The 22,581-nt window shown below is 43.1% G+C and overlaps 1 protein-coding gene across 1 annotated transcript in view; it reads left to right on the forward strand.

Moving 5' to 3' along the window:
• The first annotated feature begins 9,073 nt into the window (after nt 1–9,073).
• Pik3c2g (phosphatidylinositol-4-phosphate 3-kinase catalytic subunit type 2 gamma) overlaps nt 9,074–22,581 on the forward strand; it is a 120,614-nt gene continuing 107,106 nt past the window's right edge. Inside the window, exons 1-4 of the mRNA XM_070011653.1 lie at nt 9,074–9,145; nt 16,815–17,528; nt 19,194–19,276; nt 22,188–22,345. Of these exons, the coding sequence (XP_069867754.1) occupies nt 16,887–17,528; nt 19,194–19,276; nt 22,188–22,345 (883 nt within the window). The 5' untranslated portion in view covers nt 9,074–9,145; nt 16,815–16,886. The remainder of the gene's footprint in view (nt 9,146–16,814; nt 17,529–19,193; nt 19,277–22,187; nt 22,346–22,581) is intronic.

Here is a 22,581-nt window from a genome sequence, read left to right on the forward strand (position 1 = left end):
CAAACCAATGACCAAGCAAACAAATGCACTGGTTAGTGGGAAACATGGTGTGTTTCGAAAGACAAAGAATCGGTATGGAAAAAGTATACACACACACACACACACACACACACACACACACTCAAGGCTGGCGCTCTACCACTTGAGCCACAGCACCACTTTTGGCTTTTTCTGAGCAATTCATTGGAAATAAGAGTCTCATGGACTTTCCTGCCTGGGATGACTTCAAACCCTGATCCTCAGATCTCAGCCTCCTGAGTGATAACAGGCGTGCACCACTGGCACGTGGCAAGATTTTTTTTAAATTGTATAAATTAGGTTCTGACTTTAGAAACTTTGAACAAAGTTATAAGCAAACCTGCTCTCTGATTGGTTTGTGATTCTTTCAATGTCTCCTTCTAGGCAAACTTGCTCTCTGATTGGTCCATATATAATATATAATATATATATAGGTCCATATATAATATATGGACCAATTAGGAAGCACGTTATATACATATATATATGTTTTATATTTTTTAAGTCTATTTTTGCCACAGTGAGGAACTTTTTATGTTGCCTCTTGATTTTTAAATCAAGCTGATTTCCGTAAGTGTGACAGAGTAGTTGAATAGAGGGTTTAAAAAGTGGTGTGTGTGTGTGTGTGTGTGTGTGTGTGTATGTGTGTGTGTGTTTAAGTGGTTTGTGTGTGTGTGTGTATTTTAAGTGGTTTGTGTGTGTGTGTGTGTTTAATCTTGGAAAGATACTTGCGGAAGTCACTAGGATTAAATGTCATGAGGTGAAGAACTGTGTTTTCTGCAAAGAACGAGAGCAGATGATCCCCAGCAGACAGCTGTTGCTTGGTCTTGGATCAATGTGGGCAATGGCCCCCAAGGTGTTTGGAATGATTCTTCCTTTAACTTTGCTGAGCATCTGTAATTTTTCAAAACAAATGATCCTTTCTTTATTTTTTTAAGTTGCAAGCCGACCTCTAACTTGATGCAAGTTGGTTAACCTCTCTGAACGCTGATTTCTCAGTGACATGAATTTGACACAGATCCAAACTCGTGATCAGAGCGCATAAATTGAATCTCAGCCCTTAGATAGTGCTTGGGGTATTGTGGCTATATTATAAGCAGCATACGTTTCTCCCTCGCTAGGCTAAACCATGTTATTTAAAGTGTTTTGAGTTTTTTCCATCAAAAACATTAATTTTGTTTGTTGCTTGTCCTGAGATTTCAACTCAGGGCCTAGACACTGTCCCTGAGCTTTTACTTTGCTCACGGCTGGTGCTCTACCACTTGAGCCACAGCTCCACTTCCAGCTTTTTCCTTTTAGGGGTTCATTGGAGATAAGAGTCTCGTGGACTTTCCTGCTGACTTCAAACCACGATCCTCAGATCTCAGCCTCCCGAGCAGCTAGGATGACAGACATGAGCCACCGGTGCCTGGCTGGTCTCTTAATATTCAACACCATTTATTTATATTAAAATTGGTAATGGTTTAGTCAAACACAATCTGTTTGTCAATATTCCTGTCCCAAAGTTTCCCTGACACTTTTTTCTGCCCCTTTGATTCTTGTGTTCTATGGAAATCGGATGCTTCCTGGATTTGATGTGATTCTCCGAATATTCTTATACCAAGGAAACTACCTGTCCAGTCTGTTTCCCCTAAATATTCAGACTAATTAGGTAATTGATTGATGCTTATTTTCACCTTGAACTCTTAGGAGTAAGTCCTCTGTGAGAAGCTATCCAAGTAGAAGAATCTTACCTCTTTCCTTAGATATCTGAACCACTCAACTTCGTACCTGAGTGACGGTTTTATCCAGTGCCTTTTATCTAGTGTCTTCTAACAAATCACGTGGTAAGACTTGCTGCCCAATGGACCGGTGATTAATGATCATTATTCTGATAGACCCTCTTCTGAGTAGTACCACCGTAAGACTGTGAAATATGACTCTTCTGAAGACGCATTAGTTCATTAATTCTCTATATTTCTGCAGGTTGGGGGAGGGGGAGGGAGGTAAAATGGTTTTCAGGATCATTAACCTTTTCAGCAAGATTCTACTAGGTCTCTCTCTCTCTCTCTCTCTCTCTCTCTCTCTCTCTCTCTCTCTCTCTCTCTCTCTCTCTCTCTCTCTCTCTCTCTCTCTCTCTCTCCAGCTTCTGTGTGTGAATTCCTTGGATTCCAGTCTTTCCAACCCCTGTCCTTCATTTTCGATCCATTATGATTTCATTGTAGAAGACAGAGAGCTCCGAACCTCTCAAAGATTCTCCATTTCTTCCCTCCAGACTCTACCAACCACATCTGTGAGACACGTACAAAAGAGTCGTATCCCGACATTAGAACCTGTGGCAAATGATCAGTTCCTGGGAAACAGAAAAAAAAAATGGCGGGTCTTCTCTTCTCTGACCCTGGTTTGAGCTGAGAAGCACAGATCTCTGCTGGGATCTTTCAGATCTTTCCAATGAGTGGCCAGTGATGATGGTTCCCAAACCCACGCCAGGCTTAGCTTGAATGGCTTGGCTCTTTGCCTTGACATCACAACCACTTTAACTCTGGACTGTCTCTCTCTGAGCTGATCCCTACGTTGGTGACATCAGGCGAGGTCACTGTAAACCTCCTGGGTGGGGAAAATCTGAATTCATCATCAACCCAGGACCCACAATGCCCTGGGACAAATCAGATTGTTTTCCCCCAAGCAGAAGAGAGTGGCAGAGGGTAACAGAAAAATCAAAGGTTCTCTGTCTGTCTGTCTGTCTCTCTCTCTCTCCTTCTCTCTCTCTCTCACACACACTACATTGTACTATGTAAGCATTATAAGTAATACTTATGTAAGTATTAAACGTATATTGTAATATATAGTCCATAATATATATTATACTATACTATATAATGCATAAGAATATATACTATAATGCATAATAATAAAATACATAATGCATTTTATTGTACTATATTACTTACATATTGTATTACTGATCTAATTTACAGAGTGCATTATATTATTATGTTCTTATTGTTATTTATTATTCGGGTATTATTATGTTAAACATGTAAGTATAGGTTAATCTATGTTACTTGACTATATTATTCAAAGTACTATAATATATTATTACTTATATTACACTACTATTACTAATAATATTAATATTATAGTACTTTAAGTAATATAACATATATAACACAAAATAATAATACATAATGTAATGAATGCATACCAATATATCATATTGCTTCCATTATATTGTAATGTATTAAATGAATGTAAGAAATATGACAATATATAATACACAATAGTATATTATATGAAGCCTTATATTGATGTACTATATCATACCTGAAAATATCCTACAGGGTCCAGACTATCAAAATAAAATAAAATAAAATAGAAGAAAAGGAGGTAGAGACACACAGACACTCTGCTTTCAGGAGATAAATGACCCCTGCTCACTGTTAAGTTCACAGGAGAGCCAGACATCATTTAGAAGGTAGCATCTGATTGCCCGTGCTTGTATTTAACTGTGAGAGGAAGAGCTAGAAGCCCCCTTGCTGGAATGTTCTCTTCCCCTCTGCAGGGAGGGGCTGGGGGCAGGGGAGGAGGAGGATTGGGGAGATCTCAGTGGAGAGCAGATAATGAACCCAGGACCTTGCGCACCCCTCAGTGCTGGCAGAGCTGAACTCTCCCAGGACGGGGATGGGGCGGGGGGCGTTGGGAAACGGGCCATCTCGTGAAGTCCAACCTTTAGCTAAAGGTCAAACGAAACTTCGAGAAACCTTGGGGGTACCTGGGAGACAGGAGAGGCAGCTCATTAGAGCCGAGGCTTAAATACCTGCTCCCCCTTGATGAGGAAAACTGTCCATTGGTGGGGAGATTTGGCCTGGGTCCGCTCTTACCCAGGGACTAACCTGAAAGGTCACATCCAAAGGGGACCACCCAGTACCCCACCTTCCTCTTCTGCTCTTCTATTTATAGCTGCACATCAACTTCAAAGAGTTCTCGGGTGCTTTCCCACCCAAAAAGAAGAAAATGCTTCAAATGCAATAAAATGATTTAAAAAGAAAAAAAAAGACTCCAACGGAATACACCAGAGAGAGAGAGAAAGAGAAAGACAGACAGACAGACAGACAGATGAAACTATCTGGCCCATGGTTATTTAGGGGAATATAATTCGGATATGATCACAGCCCTATCTCTTACCCCAGATGTACACTGAAAATTGTACAGGGCGGTGACATTTGAACCGGAAGCAAACCCTGCTAATGGATTTAATAAAAGAATAAAGGAGAAATCCTCTCCTGGTCCCAGAGAAGCTACACGTGGGGAATTTCTGAGTGAGCCAGATATTTGGATTTTCTTTTCCCCTCCCTGATCCCATCACGAAGTTGCCAAATGAAAAAGGAAACAAGAATCCCGGCTGGAAGGGCCTGGTTATAGAATACAGGGAGAGAGGGAAAAAATTCTTAAAAATATTTTTCTAGGGATGAAATACATTCTGGGCAGAAATTACACAAGAGTCCCTTCACACTGGTACTTTTCTTTTTTTAATGTTGGCCTCAGTTTCCTGTGTATGAGAGGCCCTGATGTAAAAACTCCTCTCCCAGGCCAATGTCAAAAATATATATATTTTCTATGTCATTTTAACCAAGAAGTTCAACGCTGTGAACGTTCACGCTAAGTCTTTCTAGTTCCTTTTGATTAGATGGTTTTCATCTTTCCCCGTTCACGTGTTCTATTGGATTATTCTGAATTTCTTTTATTTTTAATTTTATTTTAAGTAGCTATACAAAGGGGGGGTTCAAGTCAACACGTCCGTTTATGAGTATGATATGTCTTGATCCATGTCACAAGGCCATATGTTCTAGAAAATTCATCAGAAAACAAACAACAACAACCCTCCCACTTCCAACAGAAAGACATGATCATGAACCTTGTTTTATAAATAAGAAAAGGCCTATTTGATGACTCTCTCTGAACCCTTTCTACTTTCTGAAGAACCTTAGTCTCTTCTTCGTCAGGGACCTGTGGCAATGAAAGAATCCTTTGTCTCATTAACTGAATGATGGGTGGAAAAAAAAAATCTAGATTAGCGCTGGAGTGAAATTCATTTAATGTTTCTCCTTACCCTGTATTGGCAATATAATTTTACTCTTTCCCTAATGAATGGGCTGGCCTGTGACAGACCCATTCAGATTTATTAACTCATTTCTTCGTTCCAACAATACAAGAACTGTTCATTCTTGAGGAGCACCCCTAAAAAAGTCCTCAACTATCAACTCCCCACGCCCCAGATCGTGGCTGTTTATTCTAGAAGGTGTTTTGATTTCCACTCCTGGTCCCGACCTCTCCAACATTTTCTGTGTCTAAGATTCTTGCCCGTCAGGAAATTGTGAGCACCCCCAGATATACATTTGAAGATCTCTTTGGGGGAGTTCAGGCTGTTGTGATTAGCTTGATCCAAGGAATCTTGGGGTACCTCCACCATTGGGTTAATGAGTTTGGAGGGGGGGCGGTTGGTTCCTGGGATAAATATCAAATTCAAGATTTCTTTGGGGGCTCATGGATTCTGGGTGATGATCATGGGGTCTCGTTGCTTTGGGCCTGGGGAAAATCATAATTCACGATGGGAACAAAGAGAAAGGGGCAGGAGTCCTGCTAAATCCCTCTCCTCTTAGAGTACAGTTAGCGGGCTTAGTCCTCTCCCCTAAACTCCAGTCCTGCAGATCCTATCCCCTCCTCAAAGGGACCCCAGATTGCAAACAGGGGCCTTATGCAGGGCCTGTAGAAATCCCACTACATGCATGAGATCTACTGCTTTTAATTTGCATTGGGAAAGAAAGAAAGAATCGCAGTTGGGCCCCTGTAGCTCACGCCTGTAATCCCAGCTGCTCAGGAGGCTGAGAGCCGAGGATCGCTAGCCTCGGCAGGAAAGTATAGGAGGTGAGTGTTCTCATCTCCAATGAGACACCAAAAAGCCAGCAGTGGAGCTGTGGCTCAAGGAGTAGAGCAAATAAAGAAATATAAATAAAGAAAGCTCAGGGATAGTGCTCAGGCCTTGACTGAGTTCATCCTACGGGACAGGCATGAAAGAAATAAAAATACACACGCACACACACACACACACAAATGCAAATTCACAGGGTTGAATCGGACCTGAACCCAGTTTTATAGGAAGTTATCTTAAATTTAGACAAAGTAGTTATGCCAGCTCCAGGACCAGTCAATAGCCCATTAAAGGTATTTAATCTCCAATACCACATTCTTCCACCTGCTTGTCACACATGCTTGTGACCTTGGCTCTTCAGGAGGCTTATGTGGTCAAACAAGGATGTCCATCGCCCCTGACATCTCGTCAAAGAGAAGGACAAGCCACCGTGTGCACACAAGTGACACCGCACACTATCCGTGCGTTCACATTAGGGGGCAGGGGGTGTATCAGAAAGCAATCCAGAGAGGAGGCGTTGTGTTTAAGAAGTGAGCAATCACGGAGAGCATTAAGGGAGAGACCAACAACAAACAAACAAGAGGAAAAGCAGAGGTTGCTTGGCTTTGCTCTTGGAGTCGCGTTGAGCGTCAGGCCTGGGATCCACTCAGCAGTGACAGGGCCTGGGCACTGCTCTGTTTCCCGGGACAAGCACGCCCTCTGGGGGAATCCTGCAGGAATCACACAGGCTGCAGGGGGGAAAGGAAAATAAACAGGCAAATACGGGCTGTCAGCAGCAAATCAGGGCTTTCAGCCTGGGTACACCACTCATAGAGCCCCGAGAGTAAACTGGCTGTTGGACGCCAACCTTATATCCGTGACAGTATAAAAATGTCAATACTATGATCATAATATTATTATTTTATCATATAAAATATGTACTATAATGTAATCATCGTCTATAATCTATACTAGGTTGTATACAATCTATGGTATGATATAATTACCTACATTATATATTTATATTTCATAGCTTAATATAGTATAACATATGTAATTATAGGTATTATGTCGTATATATTAAAGGTTATCTGTTATATATTATTATAATATAGATTCTATTACATATAATATTGACTATAAATTACATATTATTATATTATAATATAGACAATATATTATGCTACACTTATAAATGATACTCTTACATACTATTATAACTTACATATCATTTATAATTACATATTATGTGTAATATATGTCATTATATATTGTATAATATATTCCATGTGTTATATGTTGTAATATATTATATATTATACAACATAATTATATATAATTATCTACATATATGCATAACCTATAAGTAATTGTATATATAATTATATATTGTTATATATTATTTATTATCCATTATATATCATCCATGATACATTTTCCATGATATATATGTGTTATAGATATATCTAGTTATATAATATAAATATATATACCATATATAATATAATATTACAAGGTAAAATAAGATAATAATTATATATTACAAATTATATATAATTGCATTATAATATAGGCTATACACAATATATCTGATATATTATAAAATGTGTATTATATAAATAACCTATATCATTACAATATGAAACTATAATAAATTATAATTTGTAATTCTGATTCTAATCCTATCTTCTCAATGTTTCAGGCAATCTGGGTGTTTAGTTTCATATTACAGGTTTAGTGTCATTTAAGACAACATCACACCGTTACAAATAACCTTGGCTCAAGAGTAAAGACAGCGAAAGAATTCAGAATCGCTACCCATCGCGAGCTCTTCTTTCATTCTTTCAGCAAGAAATCAGTCTAAATAAATGACTAATCGTGCATTCATCATACGGCAAGGGCACGCACGCTCCTCATCAATTATTGGGAGCAAATTGAAAATAGGAGAGCACACCCCCTCAGGATTGACAAAGCAAGCCAGCAGCCAGCATCTCGGCGCGTGGAGAGGGACGGAATCACTGCTCTGTCTTTGGCATCTTAAAATAATACTTGTGTGATTGGCATCTCCCCTGGTCATTACGGCCATTTCACACGAAGCGCTTCTGTCATTTTATGGTGCACGCTCCTGAGATCTGGCCAAGGGGAAACAAAGTCCAGGTTTGATCATAGGTTGGGGGTTTTGTTGGTTGGTTGGTTGGTTGATTTCCATTTATTTCAAACACGGTGATTATTGAATTCTTCCCACGTTTGAAGTCTAGAAGGAGAAAACAAATAACTGGAAAGCAATTTCCTTGCAATAATTTACAAAACCAGTTGCAAAGAGCTGAAGCTATTTTCACCTGTGCTATTGTGCGCGTGTGTGTGTGTGTGTGTGTGTGTGTGTGTGTGTGTGTGTGTGTGTGTGTGTGTATACCCTTTCTGGGCTTGAACACAGAGCTAGGATACTGTCTCTGAACTCTTTCACTCAAGGCTGGTGCTCTACCACTTGAGCCACAGCACCATTTATGGTTTTCTGGTAGTTCATTGGAGATCAGAGTCTCACGGACTTTCCTGCCCAGGCTGGCTTTGAACCGCGATCCTCTAGATCTCAGCCTCCTGAGTAGCTGGGATGGCAGGCATGAGCCACCAATACCAGTCCACAGGACCATGTTTAACTGCAAGCTTTTCAGCAAGGCCTATGACATTCTTTCTGACTGCCATCATCGTGGATTATTAGCAATGGCTTTTATTAGAAATGGTTGGGTTTATTTTTAACTTATGGCTAATCTGTAGGCTGGAGATTTCTATAACACACACCTCATTACCCCACACCGGGCTCTAGTTAGGTCTTAATTTCTCACTGGTAGACATTTTTCTTCATCCCAAGTCACCAGAGAGGAAACTTTTGATTTCCCATTTGTGTGTGTGTGTCCTTTCTGTAACTAGTGGTCCCAGGTTAACTAGCGTGTCTTTCCCCGATCGGTATTATGAATAAAAGCGAAAAAAGTCAGTCTCCAGTGTCAATGGGAGAAATCTCAGCAAGGATTTAGGGTGTGTGTGTGTGTGTCAGTCCTGGGAGTCTTCAAAGTTACAGGAAAGGGCGTTTTATTTGTACAGTCGCCGATAAGATAGGTCCAGCCGTGAACAAAACCCTTCTCACGGTGTTCTGGTGAATTATTAAGCAGAAGGGAATTTCTCGGTTTAACCTGTGGGTGATCTTCTGTGGGCGAGAGGGAGTAAGAATACAGAAGACAAGAGAGGGTAAGTAAAGCAGATTTATTTATAAACTTATGTATGAACTTATTTGTTTATATTTATAAATCTTGTTTACACGAAGCCTCCTGTGTCATGGAGGTTTGGTTTATACAGCTGTGGGAATGCCTGAATAATTTAAAATGTTCTTAGAATATGATTCATAACAGTCTATGTTGTGCTACGTGTATGCGTGTGCATTTCAGATTTGGTGTTTCTGGATGGTAGGGAAGAAATGACGTAAAAATCACTCTTATGATTTGAGTTTTAATGATCAAAACCTTTCTTTATCTTTTCTTTCGTCAGTCCTGGGGCTCCAACTCAGGGCCTGGGTGCTGTCTCTGAGCTCTTTTTCACTCAAGGCTGGTGCTCTACCACTTGAGCCACAGCTCCACTTCTGGTTTTGTGGTGGTTCATTGGAGATCAGAGTCTCACGGATGTTCCTACCTGGGGCTGGCTTTGAACCATGATCCTCAGATCTCAGCCTCCTGGGTAGCTGGATGACAGGCGTGAGCCACCGGTGCCCGGCTTGTGGCGTTGGTTTAACCTGATTATTCCAATTTCATAGAGAATTTCAATTCTCTGACTACTGACATTGCATGTGAATCACTGAATCTTTCATTTTTGGTGCTGTGTATTAGGTTTATAGGAAGAAAAATGAAAGGAAATGTTTTAGGAAGTATTTCAATGCTGCTCATAAAGTCTTGCTGAGCCATCTTTATTAAATGTTGTGCAACTGTTTATCTGTTTGGTGTTTCAAAAGATAAAAGGGAGACCAGGGCTGGGTGACCATGGCACACACCTGTCATCCCAGCTACTCAGGAGGCTGAGATCTGAGGATCACAGTTCAAAGCCATCTTGGGCAGAAAATTCCATGAGACTCTGATCTCCAGTGAATCACCAAAAAGCTGAAAGTGAAGCTGTGACTCAAGTGGTAGAGCACCAGCCTTGAGTTGAAAAAGTTCAGGGACAGTGCCCAGGCCCTGAGTTCAAGACCCAGGATCACCAACAAACAAACAAACCAACAACAATCCAAAAAGAAAACACAAAGCATTTCACATGCAGAAGGTGGAACTCTAGAATAGTTAGAAAGCTGTTGTTTTTCATGCACTATGTGATTTTTTTGTTTGTTTGTTTGTTTTGTATGTCTTCCCCCGTGGTATAACCCCTGTTTTCACTGTATTTGATTCCAGTGCCCTGCATCTTGTATATACATTTTTCTAATTTGGGGAGGGGAAGGGAAATAACAAAATGTGGAAATAAGGATACAGGTTGACCCATTGTAACAATGACATATACAAGACACTATGTTGAAAATGAACTTTACAACTTTGAGGTTGGGGAGGGAGGAGTTGGGGAGGAGGGGAGGGAAGGGATGGTAGGGGAAAAACAAAGGAGGGAGTAACAATGCTGGAAAGGAAATGGACTCATGACCTTACTCATGTAACGTAACCCTTCTGTACAGTATCTTTACAATAAAAATATTTATTTAAAAAAGACACTGGCATACAGTGTCCAGAAAAAAGTCTGAGATTGCTTCCATGTGCAAATTGAATATCAACTATAAATGTATGTAATATAAAATAGTATATTATATTTGTATATATACTATATGATAAATCAAATATATTATATCACATATTCATAATCTATAACATATGTTATATTCAACATATTAGACAATATATAATATATAGCATACGATATTATATATATCATCTATGGATTATATATAATATATGATGTATATAATGCTAACATATATTGTTATATTGAATAGCATATAATATAGTAGATCTAACATATAGTGTATTATATATTCACATCTAATATAGGCATCTTATATGTAAATATTTTTATATATTACAAATAATGTATGTAGTATATACAATAATATATATTTATATTTATACATAATAATTTATGTGTAATATATATAAATTATTTTTTTTAATTGTATTTTATTTTATTTGAGAACATACTGTACAGAGGGGCTACAATTACATGGGCAGGATAATGCATACATTTCTTACCAAGCATTGCAGCCTCCTCCTTTGTTTACCCTTCACTTCCCTTCCCCGCCTTCCCCCTCCCCCCACCCAATTTTACCCCCCCCCCACACCGACATTGTAAAGCTGGTTTTGACATGACATTTTGTACTTCTCATTGTTGCAACAGGTCCACCTGAATCCTTAAACGACTTGTTTGTCCCCATCTCCTCCACATGTTATACTGACATCAGATATAGTGAAAGCGGGGGTTACACTGTGGGGGAGGGACATACAAAGCAACAAAGAAATAATCTTATAAATGCGTTAGAAACATATGCATGAAAGAAACGAAAACATTAAAATACATATTTAAGGGTTCATTTTCCTAACATCACATTATCTGACCTTTTCCGCTTGACTCATACCTATACTAGATATTGCAAATAAGGGAAACCATGGGACCTATGTTTCTTTGGGCCTGGCTTACTTCACTTAATATATTATTACATTCTATTATTTGTTGTTATTATGTATTATTATGTTACATTACATATATGAGTATATGTATTATTATATTATATTATATGTTATATTATTATTACATTATATATACAACTTATGTCCTAGAGACATGATATTATTATTATATTATTTATACAACGTATGTCCTAGAGACAAGAAGATATCAATGAGACACAGATTTCATGTCGTAGTAGGGTAAATACAGCTAGACCTAGTATCGTACAAGTCAGATGGTAATAAATTCCACAAGGTTTTGTTTAAGAAAGGACAATACCATCTTCCCATGTTAGAAGAGCAAGAAAAGATTCTGGGGGTGTCTGGCCTGGATGTCTCTGGTCTTCACGGAGGGTGAGGAGGGTTTGGGGAGTGGGGGTGTGGAGGTAGACTCATAGTGGAACAGGCTGCCCTCCAAGCCCACCGCTGGCTGCATCATCGAGTCCCACAGCCCTTCCCCACGCCTGGAGACCCCACCCGCTCCCAGGAGCCTGCCCATCCGTGTCTCCCAGGGCCTGGGTTCTAGATTAGTCATAAAATCACCCTACCAGGTGGCTTGCTCTAATTGCCCTTCATTTCCGTCCCCCCCCCCCCCTGCAGTTCCTCTCAACCCTACAGCAGGGTTGATTTGTCTCCAGGGAGAAAGGAACATCACTCCAGCTGCTCATGACCTGGAATTTCAGAGCCAGGAACTAAGCACAAGCACCTCAGAAGCACTAAACCCCGCTGGGTGGGAGCGGGGAGCTGGACTTGTAAAATTCCCTAATCATTGGGAGTTCTCTCCTTTATCACCCTTTGCCCAGTACCTAGTCTAAGTACCAAGTACCAAGTGTCCAGCAGAAAGCCTTGGGATTTCTTTGTTTACCTGTTTGGACTTACTTTGACGTAGTTCTGCTGTGAAAAGATTTCTACAAAAACACTCGAGGGTTGCAATGCACCGAGGAAACGTGCACGCGTCCACGCCCAACGGGTCTGGATGACGTGCAACTGTTGCACACGATGGTAGAACCGTGTCAGCCAGGAAAACAAGAATCTAGGTTGGCCGTGAGTGGGGGTGGGGTCTGGAAACCAAGGACACTCGTAGAACTTAACCTTGCCATGTTTGCTGTAACGCTGAGGCTTTTGGAGCGAAGACCTTTTATTTGCTCTCGAGTAGGAGAACAAATGTTCTTCTTGATTTTACAAGATCTGGAAAGTCATGTCGTCCTTGGACCTAGATTGCCCAATGCCAAGGGCAGAAAGTCTTAGGGAAATGACTTGCAGAGTCATTGAGATTTCTTCTTGTTGTTGTTTTTTTCCAATACTTTTCACGCAGCCTCTTACAAGGGAATAACAACAACAAAATAACCCAGGGTCATATGCATAGGAAAAGGTTGAATACGTTGTCACTAGAGACAGAGACAGAAGGGGAGACAGAGAGACAGAGTCACACAGAGAGAGACAGAGACAGAGAGACAGAGGGGGAGACAGAGCAACAGACACAGACACAGACAAAGATAGACAGACACAGACACAAAGACAGAGACAGACATAGAGTCACAGAGACAGAGTCACACACAGAGAGAGACAGAGAGACAGCAGGGGAGACAGACAGACACAGACACACAGAGAGACAGAGACAGACACAGAGACAGACAGAGAGAAAGAGACAGACACAGAGACAGACAGACAGAGAAAGGAGATTAAGGGACACAAGCCTCTCACGTGACTAGCAACGCTCTGATCTGAATTAAGTTTTCCTTATTGGCATCAAGGACTCTCCCTTACACATCCCTTGTGTTCACACACGTTCACCTGACACGTGGCCAGGTGGAAAAGTAAATCTGTGAAGTCAATGAAATAGTACCAAGACTGAGCTGGAAGAGGGAGAGAGAAAAGGAGAGGGAAGGGAGAGAGAATGGGAGGGAGGAAGGGAGGGAGGGAGGGAGGGAGGGAGGGAGGAGACAGGGAGAGAGACAGGGAGAGAGACAGACAGACAGACAGACAGACTGACAGACAGACAGACGCAGTCACACTCAACAAGGGAGCTCTCGTGTTGTTCTATGCATCTGTAGGCCAGGACTTGAAAAAATTGCCCGAGAGCTGGGATCAGTTGGGCAGGGAGAAAGTTCTTCTCAAGCGAGGAAAAATAAAGAAATCGCATGCTTCTCTTGGAGCTTAGAAAATAAGGACCCCAGCTCACGTCCAACCTACAGAAGCACCGACCGTAGCGATCGCTCACATAGCTCCTGTGTGTGGTGGTGTCAGGATCACAGCCTGTTTCTCCGTGTTCTCTGTGCTCGTTACCAACAAGACTGGTAACTTCTTGTTAACATTTTCCCCATAACGTTTGTTTTGTTGGCCGAATTATCCTTAAATACGGCATGAGTAAGGATCCTGTATATCTTTGAACTTACGGAAGTGACTTTTTCCTCGAATACTTCATTTTCAAGTCTTATTGTGATTTTTTTTTTGGTAAAAATCATTATTACTGCAATAGGATTTTGAAGTTTCAGGTTATCTGAGTTATTGGGAAATTGTCATCTTTCTTGTTGTGTTTGGCTGTTTTGTTTTGGGTTTTTTTTTTTTGCGGGAGGGAATTACATCAGACTAGTGAGAATGTTCTAGGTATTGAGTTTGAATGATACGAATATAAACCAAGTAACTGGTCAGTTTCCGTAAGCAATGCTTTGAGAAGATACATTCCCTGTACATCCATCTCCTCTAAAATAATCATCACGTAGGTTACAAATAGTTGTCCACCTTGCATTTGAGATGTGTTAATAATTGTAGTGATTTCCAGTCATTTCTTTTTGTTCTTGCTGTGGTTGTTGGATATGAGTCTTTGAACTCAGGACCTGGACGCTGTCGCTGAGCTTCTTTGGCTCAAGGCTAGCAGCACTCTACCACTTTGAGCCACAGCACCACTTCCAGCTCCTTTTTTTGGTCAGTCATGGGCTTTTTTGGTCAGTCTGGGTTTGGGCGCTGTCCCTGAGCTCTTCAGCTCAAGGCTGGTGCTCTACCACTTGAGCCACAGCGCCACTTCCGGTTTTCTGGTGGTTCATTGGAGATCAGAGTCTCACAGACTTTACTGTCTGGGGCCTGGCTTCAAACCACCATCCTCAGATCTCAGCCTCCTCAGTAGCCAGGATTATAGGCATAAGCCCCCAGCACCTGGCTAGTCATGTTATTTTTAATTCAAATACTTAATCAGGTGTTATGATTCAGAGAGGAAATACCGCCCTCCCCCATGGTGGGTTACGAAGGATGGGTGTCTTCCATTGCCCAGTTCCTGTTTCTTCATGACTGAGGAAGTGATTGGTTCATGACAGCTGTCACTTAACCCATGGACCAATCCAGGGATGGACTCAAAAAATTGGAACAGACAAGGAAGTTGAACTGTGGAAATCAAGGCCTAGGAGGGAAGTACAGCACTGGGAAGTTCTCTGCCACACACTCCTACTCCAGCCAACTTTGGACTGTGGTCTCAGAAACCGTGAGCCAGGCAGGTTTACAATGATGAGAATTTCCCTTAAAATCACCCAGTCTAATACTCAAGGAAGAACACACACACACACACACACACACACACACACACACACACACACACACAGGCCTCGAAGAATCATGGTATAGAAGTTCACTTGTCTTTTATTACATTTTCAATATGGATAAAAAATATTGCTGATTCTCTTTTATCTCATGATAATGAGATTTTTTTTTATCATCCGACAGGATCCTGTAAGAACTCTCTGGAAATATTATTATTATTATTATTATTAATGGAAGTATTAAAGTTTTTAACCCTTTGAAGTGAAGACAGTCCACAGTGATTCCATGCTGGGTTCCAGGCCTAAATTCTGGCACATTTTCAATACCATTTTAGTGTTAGATGGACTCCATCTTGGGCCTACTGTTAATCCTAGTTGAAAAGAAATCTGGGTAAACTCTGAAATCCCAAGGAAGTTGACTCAAATGTGTGTGTGTGTGTGTGTGTGTGTGTGTGTGTGTGTGTGTGTGTGTGTGTGTGTGTGTGTGTGTGCGCGCGCACACTCTGGGCCTAGGGTTTGAACTCAGGGCCTGGGTGCTGTCTCTTGGCTTTTTCGCTCAAGGCTGGTGCTCTACCACTTGAGCCACAGCTCCACTTCTGGCTTTCTGGTGGTTCATGGGAGATGAGAGTCTCCGGGACTTTCCTTCCCGGGCTGGCTTTGAACCGTGATCCTCAGATCTCAGCCTCCTGAGTAGCTGGGATGGCAGGCGTGAGCATCTGCACTGGCTCTTAATTCAACTCTTGGGGACTTAGGTTCGTTTATGCAGTTGTAAAAATATAGATCTAACAGATTGCAGTGAGAAATATAGAATACATCGAAACATATGCCTACATGTAGAAAGCATGGAAGTTGGTAAAAAGAAATGAACTAAGGAGAAATTCAGAGTGTGGAGTCCACGGAGAATTAAGAAAGAAGTCTTAAAGGCAGGGGGTGGTGGTGGCAGGTATCAAATACTGTCGAGAGACAAGATAAGAAGAGAGAAAAATACCTTTTCAATTTAATGGTGTGAAGCTGAGTGACGAATTTAATGGAAGTAGTCTTAGGGAAGTGGAGAAAATAATTTTCAATTTAGAAAGTGTGGAGACGGGTAGATGGTTGACGCTAGAGAGCAGGAAAGAGTTCAGACTGTCTAACTGTGGGATTGCTAATCAAGAAAAGATGGTTTCACTAAAAAAATAGACATAGCCAGGCACCGGTGGCTCCCACCTGTCATCCCAGTGACTCAGGAGGTTGAGATGTAGAGGATCCTGGTTCAAAGCCAGCCCGGGCTTAGGAAAGTCCGTGTGAGACTCTCATCTCCAATGAACCACCAGAAAATCAGAAGTGGCGCTGTGGCTCAAGTGGTAGAGCGCCAGCCTTGAGTGAAAAAGCTCAGGGACAGCGCCCAGGCCCTGAGTTCAAACCCCACAACTGGTACCAAAAAATGATTTCAGGCACAGCCACTGGTCTCCTGGATTTCTAGTGGTGTGAGATTTTTGTCCCTAGCAGTCAAACGATTCTTCTACTCGCCATTTTTATCCTTCACGTTGCTTACTTCTTTCTTGCGAGCTCCTTGGTTGTTAAAGTGGTGGTGGTGGTGGTGGTGGTGGTGGTGGTGTCATTGTGGTTGCTTTTCCTGCATTTTGGTTTTCCTCCTCCCAGGAAAAGTTCCAGCAGCTGGAAGGTGTTTGGTGCCAGGGTTGAGACCCATCAAGATCCATCAAATACACAAGCATGGCGTGGTATGGGCACCCAGATGGAGCTACCCAGGACCTGGGGGAAAGCCCACGGAGCCTTCCCTTGGCAGATCACCCCAGCGTTCCCAGGGAAGTCAGCCTGGGTTTTGATCACCTGGTAGCTGAGATGCGTAGCACTTTCCCCCTCTCTCAGGGACAGTCTGAGGAACTCACCTTTTGGGGGTCCCAAGCCACACAGTGCCACTCACTGCGTGACACCCACCTGAACGCAATGGCTTCTCAGCCCCCTGAACTCCCCTGGAAATGGGGTGGGGTGGTCTCCCCGGTTGGATTGAGTCCCTCTGTGCTACCAAGGCCTGACACTGTGAATGAAGGAAGAAATGCTTGGGGTTCTCTCACGGGGAGCCATCCTGGGGCTGACTGGTCCAGATTCCACGTTCCAGATTCACCCTCCACTCCTTCCGAGAGAAGAAGTCCAAGAGAATGGTTGGAAGAAAGGCAGGGCTACCATATTGGATTTGAACGCAGCCTTCCTGTGGAAGACCCAGCCTTCCCCACCGCCTTCCCACCAAGCCGAGGCACGGAAAGAAGTGGACACGGGAATGTGCTAGAACCTTCTGGAATGTTCTCTAAAGGTTCTTTTCTACCCAGGGGAAGTTCGCGGATGGAAGACACAGAGGTATGTATGTTCCCCTATGAATAGGGTTATCTAAAAAACATGAATCTGGAAGGTGTGTGATGCATTAGGGTTAATCATTTGATCGTGGGGAAAATAGGTCTTTCTACAATAAGTTTTTGCAAATGAGGAAAGTCTCTTGAGAGTCCTCTATACCAGTTCTTGGGATAATTGAGGGAAAAAAGTTCATTTTCCATGACAATTTTTTTCTGAAACCAACAAGTATTTTTTGAATATACCTTTTTAAATTTTTTTTTTAATTTTGTGGGTCCTGGGGCTTGAACTCAGGGCCTGGGCGCTGTCCCTGAGCTCTTTGGCTAGAGGTTGGCGCTCTACCACTTGAGCCACAGCTCCACTTGCGGTTTTCTGGTGGTTCATTGCAGACAAGAGTCTCATGGACTTTCCTGCCCAGGCTGGTCTTGAACCATGATCCTCTAGATCTCAGTCTCCTGAGTAGCTGGAATGACAGGTTTTGAGCCACCAGTGTCCTGCTGAATAGATCATTCTTGAAGTCCTGATTTTCTTAAAGCTAAATAAAATGTTCTAAAACACATTTTATTGTGTAAACTATAGCTGGAGATTGAGCTGGTGGTATTTCCTATTCTTACTGTTATATACGCAACCACAAATACCCATATTCATTGCATGTCTATTTTGAGTAATGCTGTAATGATCCAAAATCTTATTATCATCATCAAGAGGGAAGATTTTCCTCTCACCAGAGCCTCTTAAATTATATTATTGGCAGGAAACTTCCACTGAGATTAATCCAAGAGTAGGAAATTAAGTAATTACTATGCAGTGCATCCTGATCTTTCATTAGTGACTTTCCAACTATTTGAAGCACCACAAGCGTTTCCTGTACAGTATTTGAAATGTCTCTGCTCTGTCCTGCAGCCAAGGGCAAAATAATAATAATAGTAACAATAATAATAGTAATAATACTGTCATTGCACGTTCAAATTACAAAGACAGCCAAAAGATTCTTCGTCATCCAATAACTATATGTCAGATTCAGTGATATTGTAACATGCTGGGCATGATTTTATACTAAGAAGCAAAGATAAGATTGCATGAGTTTAGGAATAGCATTTGGCTAAAACTACCTGATATACAGATTGTTCAATGCCTGAAATGACCTGAATCAAAGACCAATACGTCTTAAGAATATGTAGGGGGTTGTTTTGCTTTGTTTTGTGGGTGGTACTGGTCAGCATGGGTCATGAATTCAGGGCCTGGGCACGGTCCCGTATTGATTGGTGGTGATTGAGTAAAACAAGAACTTTCTAAAGGGGTGTAAAACGTTCTCCATTTTCTTTGGAGCATGGGTATGGCCGCAGTAGGATTTCACATAAATCTGGGGAGGTTGCATTTTTGGGGGGTCTCCCTGTGTGTGGATGCCTAGAGTCCTGTGGTCACTGTGTCTGGGGTATATTTTCATTGTACCATCCAGTGTGTTCACTTGTAGCTTGATAAGCACGTGCTCATTTTTTTTATACGCAAGCATTCTTTCTATGTAGGCATCACATCGATTATTAACAAAATGTGAAAATATGATAACAAGCGAAAGGCACTTTGGAGACAGGTGGAGAATGCTGGCGTTTAACTCCTCTCCACACCCACCCTTGCTGGGTTCCTGACTTTGCGGTGGTTTTGTGTTTGTTTCAGCCGAGCGATTGCTCCTTGGAAATCCTCGTGGTCCAGCGAGTCGGCCCAGCGAGCTGGACTTCCTTCCGAGACCACGTGGAGAAGTGAGTAGGATTCTACCCTGAGCAGCCCTGAAGTTGCTAGGCCTGGATCGCAGCGCCTGCGTTATACTACGCGGCTTATCACTGCTGCATGAGTAATGCCAAATATCTGTACACTGTGAATAGAGCCGAGGAGGAGGAGGAGGAGAGGAGGAAGAGGAGGAGGAGGAGGAGGAGGAGAGGAGGAGGAGGGGGAGGAGGAAGAAGAGGAGGGGGAGGAAGAGGAGGAGTCAAGGAAGAAAAAGGGAAGAGGAGCAAGAGAGGAGGAGGAAGAAGAGAAGGAAGAGGAAGAGGAGGAGATGAGGAAGAGGAGGAGGAGAGGAGAAGAAGAGGAGGAGGAGGAGGAAGAGGAGAGGAGGACGAGGGGAGGAGGAGGAAGGAGAAGAGGAGGAGTCAAGGAAGAAAAAGGGGAGGAAGAGGAGCAAGAGGAGCACGAGAGGAGGAGGAAGAGGAAGAGGAGGAGATGAGGAAGAGGAGGAGGAGAGGAGAAGGAGAAGAAGAGGAGAAGGAGGAGGAAAAGGAGGAGGAGGAGAGGAAGAAGAGGAGGAGGAGAGGAGAAGAAAAGGAGGAGGAGGAGGAAGAGGAGGAGGAGAGGAGAAGAAGAGGAGGAGGAGGAGGAAGAGGAGAGGAGGATGAGGGGAGGAGGAGGAAGGAGAAGAGGAGGAGTCAAGGAAGAAAAAAGGGAGGAAGATAAGCAAGAGGAGCAAGAGAGAAGGAGGAAGAAGAGGAGGAAGAGGAAGAGGAGGAGATGAGGAAGAGGAGGAGGAGGGGAGAAGGAGAAGAAGAGGAGAAGGAGGAGGAAAAGGAGGAGGAGGAGAGGAAGAAGAGGAGGAGAGAAGAAAAAGAGGAGGAGGAAGAGGAGAGGAGCAGGAGGGGAGGAGGAGGAAAAGAAGGAGGAAAAGGAGGGGGAAGAAGAGGAAGGGAGGAGGAGGAAGAGGAGGAAGAGGAGGAGATGAGGAAGAGGAGGAGGAGAGAAGAAGGAGGAGAAGAGGAGAAGGAGGAGGAAGAGGAAGAGGAAGAGGAGGAGAGGAGGAGAGGAGGAAGAGAAGGAGGAGGAGAGGAGAAAAGGAGGAAGAAAGGAGAAGAGGAGAAGGAGGAGGAGGGGAGGAGAAGAAAAGGAGGAGGAGGAGGAAGAGAGGGAGTCAAGGAAGAAAAAGGGGAGGAAGAGGAGGAAGAGAGGAGGAGGAAGAGGAAGAGGAGGAGATGAGGAAGAGGAGGAGGAGAGGAGAAGGAGGAGGAGGAGAAGAGGAGGAGGAGAGGAGAAGGAGGAGAAGAGGAGGAAGAGGAGGAGGAGGACAGGAGGAAGAGGAGAAGGAGGAGGAGGAGAGGAGGAAGAGAGGAGGAAGAGGAAGGAAGCACTTTTGATGAACGCATGCATTAATCAGTATCTGTTGCCATTTCTGAGGTTTTTTTTTTTTAAATCATCCAATGGATGTTTTTCTCTTTTGAAAACTGAAGTTGAATGTTTTACGATTCCAAAGCTGCTCCTGCAGGTCCTCCACGGTTTGGTTCGTGTTGAATTCGTTACTTGATTAATGACATGTGTGCCGGACCCTTCCAGCTGACCTAAGTTCACATGGGGTCACCCTTCTATCAAAGACATTCTTTTCTTTTTCTTTTTGCATAGGAGCATCTGCTAGTCCGTAGCTAAATGCATTTCTGTTTGCTCTTTGCCAAACAAATTTGGTGACTACAGGATCTGCTTTTCCCTTTTGCTCATCTAAAACCGAGCCTCAGGATGCAAAGGTCGCTGTATCATTCAAAGGCTGACTCTCTAAGCATCGCCATCCGTACCATACCACCTGCATCTACTGAAGCTCCCATGCTAGTCCCTTTCAGCTTTTATTCATTTTAGACTCTGGTATCCCTCCTAAATGAGCGCTGATCTCGTTGTTAAAGGCCCTAATCATTGACTTAACGTTATCTTGATGCCTATTAATTATTCCAGGCATGAAGGATTATTCATATGTCAACAACATAAACACCAGCAAACACGTACTCAGAAAGCAGGGGGAGAGGGGACGAAGGGGAGGGAGAATGAAGAGGGGAAGTAGAGGGGGAGGGGATTAATGAAGCCTTAATCCCAGCTACTCAGGAGGCTGAGATCTGAGGATCACGGTTCAAGGCCAGCCTGGGCAAGAAAATCTGTGAGACTCTGATCTCCCATCAACCACCAGAAAACCAGAAGTGGTGCTGTGACTCAAGCGGTAGAGCACCAGCCTGGAGCTGAAGAGCTGAGGGACAGCGCCCAGGCCCTGAGTTCAAGCCCCACAACCAACAACAAAATTAGTCACTTGCAGCTTGGGGAAATGGGACACGGGTGACATCTCGGGAGGAATTTGAGACACCAAGAGCAAAATCAATTAAGCGAGGAATCGTGCCCAGCACCGAGCCTCGTGTCTTCTTCTATTTATGGAAATAAACTTCAACTCGGGGGTGTCACTCCTGTCAGGCCGGTGCTCCTACCACTTGAACCACGCCTCCAGTGTGACTTCTTGCTGGTGACTCAAAGATGGAGACTCACAGACTTCGAAAACCAGTCCAGGCTCCAGGCTGGCTTCGAACCACGATCCTCTAGATCTCAGCTCACCGGCGTAGCTAGGACGGCAGCGCGTGAGGTACCAGCACCTGGCTGGGAAAAATATAGTCTTCATTTTCATGTTTTCCATAGGAGGGATCCCTGGGAAGGCCAAGAGACGGTTTTGCCAGTTCTTGGCATCGTTGTGATCGTACTGAATCCGGCCCCGAGTTAGGAGCACTGTTTTATGAGTCCATCGCTCCTGTCTTCTTTCTCGTTTGTTTATTCTCTTGTACAGCTCAACAGCGCAGGAATTTCTCGCAACTCTACTCTGGGTGCTCTTCCTTTTTATGTTCTCTTTTTATCCTCAGCCCTTCTTCCATGTTTCCTTCTCAGAATAAGAGAGCTGTATCGGGCAGAGGACATCCACTCAAATTCGGGAACCATCTGGAACCCTACGACCCCTTTTCCACGCCAGCTCTCCTCCAACGTCTGGTTCAGCGTGCACATCTCCACTGATGACCCACCTCGGGTGATGCATCTCACCCCGCCAGGTAGAAGCAGTCAGTCATGAACCTGCTCTGAGCCTGGAAATCACCCAGAAACATCTAGAACTGCGATGCCACGTTGCCCCCAGAGGGAAATAAGACTCAAAGAATTGAGAAGCCTGGGTTGGATTGGAAATGTGAAGAGGAGAGAGCAGACCTTCAAGGATTCTTTCTCTCTTTCTCTGCTGGGCGCAGCGGCTCACGCCTGTAATCCCAGCTACTCAGGAGGCTGAGATCCAAGG

Source organism: Dipodomys merriami, unplaced genomic scaffold (genome assembly GCF_024711535.1).
Source record: "Dipodomys merriami isolate MVZ:Mamm:240054 unplaced genomic scaffold, mDipMer1.0.p SCAF_84, whole genome shotgun sequence".
NCBI classification, from domain to species: Eukaryota; Metazoa; Chordata; class Mammalia; order Rodentia; family Heteromyidae; genus Dipodomys; species Dipodomys merriami.